The 11,560-nt window shown below is 40.1% G+C and overlaps 1 protein-coding gene across 1 annotated transcript; it reads left to right on the top strand.

The window, feature by feature from the left end:
• Positions 1–74: 74 nt before the first annotated feature.
• On the top strand, positions 75–9,596 carry syngr2b (synaptogyrin 2b). The gene is made up of 4 exons (XM_034120405.1): positions 75–332; positions 5,089–5,326; positions 6,143–6,279; positions 8,661–9,596. Exons 1-4 carry the CDS (start codon positions 222–224, stop codon positions 8,961–8,963), a joined length of 789 nt encoding a protein of 262 aa, XP_033976296.1. The 5' UTR covers positions 75–221; the 3' UTR covers positions 8,964–9,596.
• The last annotated feature ends 1,964 nt before the right edge of the window (positions 9,597–11,560 follow it).

The raw sequence follows: 11,560 nt of genomic DNA, 5'->3' as shown, positions 1-11,560 counted from the left end.
CACATTGGCGGAAGTTTCCTGGCTCCTAAACTCCGCCTCTCCTTCGCGCAGCCTGACAGCGCATCCGCGTGCGCAGCTCCTCGGGGTGGCACTTGTCTTCGTGAAGCAGCACGATAGGAGCAGAGAATAACTAGGCTCCTGCAGAAGTTAAATTGAGTTAAACTAGTAGTCTGTGCAGTCAAACAGGTGTACCCACACGGTGAGCGGCTGAACGGGGACACATGGAGGACACGGGCGGTGCTACTGCGTACGGGGTTTCGCTCGCGGGAGGAGGCTTCGACTTCTACAAGTTTATCCGACAACCTCAAACCATCGTGCGGATACTCAGCTGGGTGAGTGGGCGTAGGGATTTATGTTTTAACAGAGTGTGTACAAAGGTTGAAAGGAGACAGCAGATATATCCAACTAGGTGTTCAAGCAGGTGCGCGAGCAGGTGCGCGTGAGACCCCTCTGTCGGTCGGTTTAAAAACATATTTATTTTTGCCGGAACAACAGGCTACTGTGTGCAGCGGCTCCGCGGGGCGTCATGTTGCAGCAGCTGGTGTGGGACAGCAGCTCGGAGACAGCGCAGGTCAACACTGCTGTTGTCAGAGGACGAAATACAGGAAACTGAAACTGAGAAAGAGGCAAAACACAATCTCAAATCTCAAATTTTAACTTGAATCTGTCAGTGATTTCTGCAGCCTGTAACACTATAGCTGTGTTTACCAAAGGACAGAGGTTGGAGTACTCAGATGATCTTGTACTTAAGTTAAAGTAGAAGTACCAGAGTGTAGGAATACTCTGTTACAAGTAAAAGTCCTACAATAACATGTTACTCAAGTAAAAGTACAAAAGTATTGGCATCAAAATATACGTAAAGTACCAAAAGTAAAAGTACTCATTATGCAGATTGTTGTATTCAGAATTATATATATTATACGTTCTGATTTTAATTATTGATCATTAAAGTGTTATCAGAGCTGGTAAAGGTGCAGCTAGTTTGAATGACTTTGTATACTGCTGGGTAGATTGTAAATGTACTCCAGGTGTAACTAAAGTCTGATTTAAGAGTTACTCCAAATCTGTAAAGTAACTAAAGGTATTAAATAAATGTAGTGGAGTAGAAGTACAAAGTAGCAAAATATTGAAATACTCGAGTATTGTACCACAACATTTGACTTAAGAACAGTACGTGAGTAAATGCACATAGTTACTTTACACCACTGGAAAGTAACACAACACAAACTCAAATCTGGGATGTGTGATGAACTTGAATCCGTCTGTGATTTATGCAGCCTGTAACACTATAGCTCTGTTTACTAAAAGGAGGTTTACATTCATTGTAAGTTCTAAAGACAAACATATTACTGTCTACTACAATGTTTAGCATGGCAAAACTTGTAAAATACGAAATATCAATAGTTGTTGTCATAAAGGTTTTTTCCGTTAATGTATTTGCTTAAAGGGGTTTTCCTGTAGCAGGGAAAGTTCGGGGAAGTGGGTATTGGCTGCTGGTCACCTGTTGCTAGGCAAATCTTGTGGCAATGATTTGTTGTTGTTCTTATGAGGAAACTGATCTGGAAACTGGAAAGTCCAAAATGAATTGTAACCAGACAGGTTATACAATAAAATATTTTGTTGTCGTTTAACCCGTGAGATTGTGAGCACGCAGATTCAAGGATTGTTTCTGTCCTTGTACTTCATGGTGAAAAAGAAAGTAAAGATTTTGGTCCTCATTCAAAGTGAGTGTTATTGTACGTGCTCTCGTCTCCTTTCAGACTCCGGCCTTTGATTATTGAGAGACTGGGTTTGATTTTCATTTACTTGGTTCATGAAGCGTAAACTATTTGTGAGGCATGTAGGGTGATAGGGCTGCACGATTTGGGGAAATAATCTAATTGCGATTTTTCTGAAAGATATTGCGATTGCGATTCGATTTGCAATATTTGTTTTTAAGCGACCCAACGGAAGTTTATTGTAAAATGCGGCCATATCTCCGGCTAGGAAGGTCGTATCAACATGCTCCCGTCTCTAGCACCCCCGCAGCCCGAGCTACGAGTGAAAGAACTAAACTTACATGAAACTTCCGTTGGGTTGCTTTAAAGTCAAGCTTCAGTTTAAGATTCGCCCTGTAATAGATGTAAAACATGTGATGGAGCATTACTAACCTGACTCAGGTGGTTTGTTTCACCAAACCATCTAGGAAAGCTCCATTGCCATTTGGAAAAGGGCAGGCACTTTCAAAAATACTTGGCAGGTGATTGGATCAATCTGTCTATCACCTTTTATCATGGGCCACTTCTGATTGGTTAACAATGGCTGACACACAAGAAGAAAAAAAAAATATTTTTTTTTAAAAGATCGCAGGCTTTGCGATTTGATGATCTCATCATTTAAAATCGCGATTTCGATTTAAAATCGATTAATCGTTCAGCCCTACAAGGTGAGTGTATTGTACGGATGAGAAAACACACAGCGTCACCTAGACACTGTAGAGAATCCAGTGTGGTAGATGAGGACAGAATGTGCTCTGGTTGTACCAGCTGCTGTGTGTTGCTTGAGATGATGTGTGTGTCACTGGCGGTCACTGGTAAACAGGGCCTAATGTGCAGGTAAGGTGACACCTCTCTCCCCCCTTGACCCTCGCTTTTAATCGAGGTGAATATGTGGTGTGCTCTACCTCTTACACACACACACACACACACACATACATATACATATACACATACATATACATATACATATACATATACATATACATATACATACTTTGTGCAGCTGTGCCCAGCTCATCTCAAATTCACATTGGCTAGCTGATCTCACTTCCACGAAACAGCACCTATGACACAAGGGGGATTGTTCGCTTTGTAGCACTGCCTACAGGTCCCATGATGCACCACTTCTGCACCTGGGACAATTAAAAATTCTGGGTAAAATGGCGCTTGGTCATTTAAAGTGTTGAATGGCCTTACTATTGTTACTCTGTAAAGAAAGTGTATTACAAGTATATATACGTTAATTATGTGACAATATGAACATGCCATGATTATCCTGTTCAAAATCATTCTTAAACTCTAAAATGGCACCAATTTATACTGAAATTACTTAAATGTTGTTGAAGAATCAAATATTTATAACTGCAACATCTTTTTTTGGTTTACATTATTGGGGTGAACAACAAACAATGTTACATAAGGTAATCATCACAATTTCACCCTGCAAAGGATACATTTAATAAAAATAAAAATAAATGTATATACTGTGTGTATAAAAACTCATATCACGGTATTTTTCCAAATTATAACAGTATCATGGTAATTATTTATTTACTTTCAATGACTGGAAATGTATTTATATTTATACGTTTTTCCTATCATAGGCAGTCCCTCGAACAAATGCGTCTTTAAGAGACGCTCGACTCGACTTTAGGCATTTCACCAGTAGTGCTTGTTGAAGCAGATCGTATCTTTATACATTCTTCGTACTCCAATAAGTGCTTTCTGTTGAGTTGGTGGGAGTAAATTACTTGTGTTACCTCCTTGGGCAACAATTTTAGTTCGACAACATTCACAATAAATGTTTGTTTGGTCCACGTCAGACGTCCAGACGACAGTCACAGCTCCTCTCCTCGTATGTCATCTCCATCTCCAGTCTCATTTTCTTCAGTGTCCATCTTCACATTCAGCTTCACATGTTATGCTACTGCTACTATGTTTGACACTGTACCCCAGCATTCATTTCAGTGGTGCGGCAGTGAAATGACTCCCCAGGGGACTCCTTTCATTGCCGCACCGCTCGAGCGCCCTTCGCCACTTTTTCAACAGTATTGCGGTATATTAAAAATGAATATCATACAGTATAAAGTTCACAGTATTCGGTATGAAACGGTATACCGCCCAGCACTACCATCTGTATTAAACTCCTATATCTTTCCATCCCACAGTGAGCCCCCAAAGCTTCCTCTATACACATATAGAAGGATAAGGCTAACATGTCTTGTAACATCTGTCACTCGACACACAAACCATCTGTCTGTTCAGTTCAGAAACACCGTCTGCTCCACTAACGATCCCTCTATCTCACTTTTGTCTTGTGTTTTGGAACTCCCCCCACTGCATTCACTTCCCTACTGTCTCTGTCTTCTGCAATTTTTCGGTTCTTTTTGTCTCACCCTATCAGCAGGTTTGTGGCCCATTTTCTCTCTCCTTTCTGCTCTCTCATCTGACCTTGTCCTCCTTCCCACCCGTTCAAACTGTCGCTCTCTATCCTCCTCCCCGATCTCATTATGAGTGTTGTTAGTGGCATCTCTGCAGTCACATGGCAGCTGCACTCAGAAGTAGGTCACATGGTTAGGTGGGTAACCAGAGGAGACAGCAACAGAGCACGGGACGCTCAGAGGGACCGGGCCGCAGATAGTACTCGTCACTTTGTAAACACGCGATGAGCAGAAGAGTATTTAAAGAGACTGTTTATGATGACACACATTTGTATCCCTGTTTGTGTAATGATTGCATGTTTTGATTTGTTAAATAGGAAATGGACAGAGGTTCTTTCAGGACTTTCTTTAAATGTTATGACACATTATTTTAGGGTTTTCTGTGGAGATGGCTTTCAGTAGGCACAACCCTGAGGATGTTGCTTATTTTGTCACATAAAAATAAATGTTGAGGACTCACTCTTAGTATATTTGAAATATTTGATATTTAAACTGCTTTACAGGAAGCTCTGTAATACAATGAAAGCTGAACACATTATTTGCATAGAGGGCACAAAGCTACTAATTGAAAACATTTTTGGAAGCAGATCCAAATCCCAGATGTCGGGGTTTTGTTTGAATTCACCACCGGAGTTTTCCAAATGGACTCCCTCTCAACAACATTTTCATATCACAGTGATTCTTATTTTTGAGTAAGACTTTAGTTCTCTGCTGGTAGATTGTCACATGGTGCTTTTATGAAGTGAAACTAATGGCTGCCCGAAAAGGAAGCAAATCAGTCTCAAAACCACATTGAGCAGTTCTATGTTACTGTTAATCTGAGAAATTCCTATTGTGTGACTTTGCAAATGATTAAAGGCCACATTTTCCTTTTCTCCCTATCAATGTAGATATTTGCCCTGGTGGTGTTTGCCTCCATCACAACAGAGGGATATGTCAACACTGCCCACAGTTCCGAAGCAAAGTGCATCTTCAACCAGAATGACTCGGCATGTCATTACGCTATCGGCATCGGTGTGATTGCCTTCCTGGCATGTGTGGCCTTCCTGGTGTTGGACGTTTACGTGCCTTTTATGAGCAACGCACACGAAAGGAAGTACGCTGTCATGGCCGACCTGGGATTTTCAGGTGAGCAGGAGAGTCAAAGTGATTTCTTAGTTGGTTTGATTGAGATTTAAAGCTGCACTAATCAATATTTTATTTTACTATCACACAATTACTTAATGGATTGAGATAGATGTCCCACAGAGAAATGTCAATCTTCTCTGGTGTTCCCCTCAGCTCTGAAACCCTGGCTCCAAAATAATTGAACAAGCTCTTCATTTATATCAGGGCTGCAAAAAGTCTACACATCTTCTGTCCTAGACTAAAAACCAACCTGTTCAAATATATAGAATTGTATCCTAATAATAATAAAAGCGTAACTTAACTATATTTCCCTTAGGCGTTGGAGGAGACCAAAAACGGAGCTAAAACAGTGTATATTGGACACATCCGACTCCATATGAATGCTTATGTTGTTCCTTATCTCCATATCAACTTTATGTCAATGTTTTATTTATACAGAAAGCCCCTGAGTAATAACGTGATATGCAACAGGCTGCTGTCTGTTTTCCTGACATAACAAGACGTATATTATACATCGCGGCAGATGACATCACAGATTGGGATGAGGTTAATCATTCATCAGCTGTACATGACACAGTTCACAGTCAGCCATTCTTCGAGGAAACAAAGAAGTGGTAGTTTGGAAAACATCTTGTTGAATTGAGCAGATGGCAACAAGAGAGCTCTTTGTATTCTTTTGACGTTGTTGTTAGTATTTCACAGGATTTTACTCTTCATATCAGGGTTTTCAGCCGAACACTTTTGTTGTCTTTTCATGCAGTGAGTACATGTATATCTGTGTGTGTTTTTACATCTGTGTCCTTCTATGCTTTGCAGGGGCGTGGAGCTTCCTGTGGTTTGTGTGTTTCTGCCTGCTGGCCAGTCAGTGGGCCAAAACTCATAACGTCAGCGGTCTCCCAGAGGACGCCGCCCGTGCGACCGTGGCCTTCTCCTTCTTCTCCATCGCCACTTGGGTGAGCGGGAATGCTAAAAACAGCTCATATTTGTATTCTCATCTGAGTGAAAGCTTATTACCATATTTCCCGAAATATCGAAATATATCCTTGAAGCAAAAACTTGAAAGAGACTTGAACCCTGCATTCGGTCAGTAATCAATGTTCAGTATTTATTTATGGCTGGCTATCATTTTCACATGATATCACAGGAAATCCCATAATGTATGTGGAAGTCTTCCTGGTTGGTGTGTTCAATTATGGTGGGAACTTTGGACATTTTACACTTGAGTCAGCTGCTAAACAGCAAACCTTTTATCACTAGAAACTTTGATTAAATGTATGTCATACAAATAAATGTATTATTGTACTGACTTGACATTACTACAAGAGTAAACATTTGCTTTTTGTTTGTCTTCTGGACAAATCATGGGTTTGAGGCGTCCCAACATCACTTGAATGCACCATTCAGCAGGCTTCAATACCATACATTGGGCTCGGATAATGTAGTTAATTTCTTTTTACGTAATAAGAAACAAAATCCATTGTTTGCAAACAAATTAATCTCATTTGAATACATCTGGAATAGTTCAAAAGCTTTTAATTAATAAATTAGATCCACAAATATTCTTTTAAACATCTCATTTCATTTTCAAGTCAAATAAAATGCACTTTGCATTATTAGGATTGTCAGTAGGTCAAATCACATGACCCTATGAAAACAATACTTAAACAGACTACAGGTGTACTGTGTTTGTTTTAGATCACGTGGTTTCAGTTCCTGTCTTTTTGTTGCTTTTTAATCAAATGCAACAAGAGGAGCTCTTACTCTAAATGTTCATCTGCCATTTTCAATGCAAATGAAAAAGAACATCATCCACAAATGAACATTAATTAACCTCTTCTCCACCGCACCCCCGATACCGGGGGGAAAAACGCGTCATCTGCAGGAAACAGCGTCTGAGGGCATCTTAATATTCAATAAACTATGAATGTTTTATATCCATGTAACGGGAAGAAACTCAGCTAACTGATCTTTTTTTTTTTTTTTTCAAAAGAAACCCCACAAAGCTAGCGCTGAGCCTATGAATGAACGAGCGAAAAATGCTAACGGCGTTTTGCACAGAAACTCACTCATAACACCCTTATTACTTATCGTAGCTGCACGTCCAACCCATCGATCTGATCGTGAGATGACACAGAATCGATCGGTACATACATACATCACTCCATGATAAGAACTCGGGAAGATATTAACAAGAACAGACATCAAAACATGTGGCGCTAGGTAGCTAGAAACGGCAAAATGGCTCACCTTTGTCGTTGTCTGGTCAAAAATGGTCTTCAATGGCATAAAAACGATAAAAACGCTGCTGAAGTTAATCCATAGGTTAATCCAATGTGTCTGTGTCCCTTTGAAATGATTTCTGATAATCCATAAGCAATAAAACTGCTTTTCCGTTTCCAGATGTCAGAGCGAGAGATAGGTCCACTCTGATGCAAACCTGCATGCGCAAAGCCCCAACCTTTTTTTGTTAACATGTGTGTGTATGTGAAAATCCCCCTTCGATTCTATTGGCTCTAACGGTAAAAAAGAGATGTCAATCACCAAAATCGACCAATAGGTTCCAGAGAAACGGTAAAAACGCCCATTTCCACCCAAATCACCTCAGAGGTGCAGTTTTTTTTGCTAAACCTCTCTAAAAAGGTCAAATGTCACTTGTTTTGCATCGATCTTGATACAGGGTACTTATCATATGTTGTACTTTGGATTCCTAAAGCTTTTAGTCTACCTTACCATCATCCAAGGGTAGTTTTCACTATAAGTAAAAAAGAATTTTTGGACGGACACTATCATTTACAGTTTTTGTAAATTCAATCTGAATTTTCTTTAAAATAAAAAACATCTATATTGATTCTGACTTTTCTACATCCAACTCACAGGTTTATCATTACTTTGAGAATAAAGATTATTAATTTAACCCTTTTAGAAGGGAAGATATGGTCATTTGTTCTGGGAATGTCATTTTCGAGCCTGAGACCTGAAAAACAGGTTTTAACAAATATTTGTATTGAACCGGCTCTTATGATGAACTGATTGTTCATAATATTCATCAATTGTAATCCGAGTTGATGATTTACCCATTATTGTTTCCTTCTTCCCGATTGCATGTTATCAGTTACTTACTACCCAACCATGTGTAACAGTTTAATGCAGTATATGTCATAGTGATGGATTACTTCCCCCAATCTAAACCAGTTCAGTTAGAAGTTGATAAGAATATGTCCATCAGTCAAATAAGTCCAAAGTAAACTACGGCACATCCTCTGAAATGCTGTATAAAAACGTGAATCATTGAAAGTACTGGAAAAACTAACTGTAATACGTTTTCGTTGTGCAGGGAATCCTGACCTACTTTGCTCTGGTCCGTTTCCGGCGCGGCGTGAACGATTCGACCCTCCCGACCTACACAGAGCCTCCACAGGATCACCACACCGCCTACCCTCCCACCTACGCCCCTACCTCCTACAACCCCACCACCTACACCCCTACCACATACTCAGCCTATCCCAGCAATGGGCCCGACATGCAGCCGCAGCCTCCCTTCACCCCCACCCCCCCCGCCGCCAGCCGACGCCGGCTACCAGCCGCCCAGCTACTGAGAGAAAGGGACGAGGCGGCGTTTCCTCTGTCGGCTCACTGATGGGAGCTGCACTGCGCAGGCTGAGCTATATCATATTGATGTGATTTGACATTTGATTCAACAATCTTTCTAAGTGTTTTTCGACTTAAAAGCCTGAGCAGTGCAACTGCAAGGTGTAGATGAGAGACGCTGCTGTTTACGTCAAAGGGTCTCAAGTCAGATCTTAAGAAATCAGCTGACCGTTGAGATCAGTGCTGACTTTAGACCTGTGTGTAAAGATGCAACTTTTTTTTACCTCAAATAGGCTGATCCTGCAGAGGATAGGTAGTTAAATTGAACCAAGGAGGTCAAAGGTCATGTGACGTTGTGAAGAATACCTGTGACGGCTCCAGCTCTCTGTTGGGACCTGACGATGTGCATTTGTACATAGATCCCACCGTGCAAAGCTGCCATTTTAATGGTTGTATGTGCCTGGATTGATTTTCTTATTTGGTTTAGTGGATGCTTTCCCCTCTGTACATTTATCTTGAGGACCTTTATTAAACTGTTGGGTGGGATGTAATAAATTGACAAATGATTTTGTGGGAGTGCAGTGGCCAAATGTCCACTTTCTCTTTTAGTTTTCTATTAAATGTGGCTTCTGTAACGATCAGCAGTTAGGTTTCTTAGCCATAAAAACACATCTGAAAGAAAGTTTTGCCTTCTATGTGCTTCATCTCAACTAGCTGTGTGTATAAGACCACTCTTATCCAGAAGTGTTTAAGACAGGTACATGAACATTCATAAAAAAACCCTCCATTTCTTAAACAAATCAGTGTTGGTAAAAGTGCCAAACTACAGAGGCGTTTATAGTCAGTGCTACCCTTTGAACTTGTAGCTAACATTAAGATAGAGAAGAGGGAGGAGAACGTACATAACTGCTCTTATTGATCAGGATTATCTGCAGAGAATGTCCTCACCCTGAAGAAGAGTAACTTATTAACTACTAGAAACAAAGCTCCCTCTTCACACTTCCTCCAAGAACCTCGTGACATTTAGGTTTGTTAACACTGAGGTTTTATCTCCGGTTTACTGGCTCCTTAATCTAAACTGCTGAAGAGCGACTACAGCGGACACACCGTCTTACTTTACAGATGAACACCTCAGCCTGCAGTAGTGGGAATCAAACACCTGGCCTTAGAAAGACCGCTGCTTCTCTTTGTTGCTTTCTGCCTCAGTGATATGTCTAAACTGTCTAGATCAGGTTCTGGCTGTTTCGGCCCTTACTGCTTAACCCTCCGGTTGTCTTCGGGTCAAATCTGACCGATTTACTACTTTCATCAATCATAACTTTTTTGTTTTACATTTGATTGCATTAAGGCTTTATGATATCCTTCACAGTAGACATTTGAACATATCAAATGGCTGATCACCACTTTCATTGGATTTTGGATGATTTAGTCAACTCTGTAACACCCATGGTGTTCCCGGTCAAAAATGACCGCCATAAAGAAAAGGAATTAGTAACCATCCGGATCAGATAAAACACACACACAGACATACTCTAGATGTGTTGCCCCCCCCCCCTTATGTGCCCATCCCCCCATGTGAATCACACCTGGCACACACAAACACACACAGAACAATTTGACATATTTCCTGCTCTTATGTGCCCATCCCCCCACATGGATCACACCTGGCACACGCAATACATGTTCAGTGTCTATTCTTTGTATATTTACTGCAGTTTTTCATGTATACCAGTAGTCTGATACAATATTTACAGTTTGAAAGGGTGTTAAATTAAATTTGGTGATGATTAATGGTTTTTGTGTTAATGTAATAGCAGTTAAAACAGGACCGGCCAAATTTGACCGCGAACACCAAAGTAAGGGGGGGAAAACGAAGACAATAGGAGTGACGCTCAAGAGTTTGTCAGGATCAGAAATTGATTGTGGTTGTATTTATTAAACATGACGCTACTGTGGTACCACATTGAAGACATTTGTACAATACAAGGTTGATTATAATGTGGAAAACAACGTGCATGACCTACTGAAGCCAAATATGAGAAAATCTGCTGTTGATTTGTCTTTTGTGCCTTAAGGAGAGGAAATAAAGTCCAAAGGGTTTGTTGAATAAGTAAAATGTACCATGATTAAATATTAATGATATATCAAGTTGAAACTATTCAATTATTATTCAAGGGTTATTGGAATCCGATTGTAAATCTGCAAAACTTTAAAATGTTTGTATCTTCTGGTTAAGACTGAACCAACCTAAATGACAGTGAGTCTATAAATTGAGCCTTTTTATTTACTATAAGTATTGTTGTTGTACCAAAAGGCCACAACTCAATATGTAATATACATTTGTAGCCCAAATACATTTTTCGTAAAGTTATGCTTAAAGTTAAGTAAAGTATTTTTATTTAGTAAGGTTAACTTGTATTTAATCAAGGTGCATGTTTGAGATGTGAGACTAGAATGATTTGTAAAAACTGGCACTTAATACTGCTTTTAGCTCGATTTGTTTTTTGTAATCTGTTTCAATGTTGTTTGGATGTTTAAGACATGTGTTGCAATGATTTCATATCATGGTGTAAGAAGCACAACGGGGATTTACTGGAGACCTTATTTGTTTATGGAATAATATCAGGCACAGGATGTACAGTTACA

The sequence above is a fragment of the Trematomus bernacchii genome, unplaced genomic scaffold, assembly GCF_902827165.1.
Source record: "Trematomus bernacchii unplaced genomic scaffold, fTreBer1.1, whole genome shotgun sequence".
Lineage (NCBI taxonomy): Eukaryota > Metazoa > Chordata > Actinopteri > Perciformes > Nototheniidae > Trematomus > Trematomus bernacchii.
The sequence above is the reverse complement of the archived record's forward strand: the minus strand, read 5'-3'. Positions and strand labels throughout refer to the sequence as shown.

Bases quoted from the DNA above. Each gene is read 5' to 3' on its own strand.
- syngr2b (XM_034120405.1), top strand. From the start codon at position 222: ATGGAGGACACGGGCGGTGCTACTGCGTACGGGGTTTCGCTCGCGGGA. The intron at 5,327-6,142 runs GTGAGCAGGAGA...TATGCTTTGCAG, and splicing joins GGCCGACCTGGGATTTTCAG to GGGCGTGGAGCTTCCTGTGG. The intron at 6,280-8,660 runs GTGAGCGGGAAT...TTCGTTGTGCAG, and splicing joins TCTTCTCCATCGCCACTTGG to GGAATCCTGACCTACTTTGC.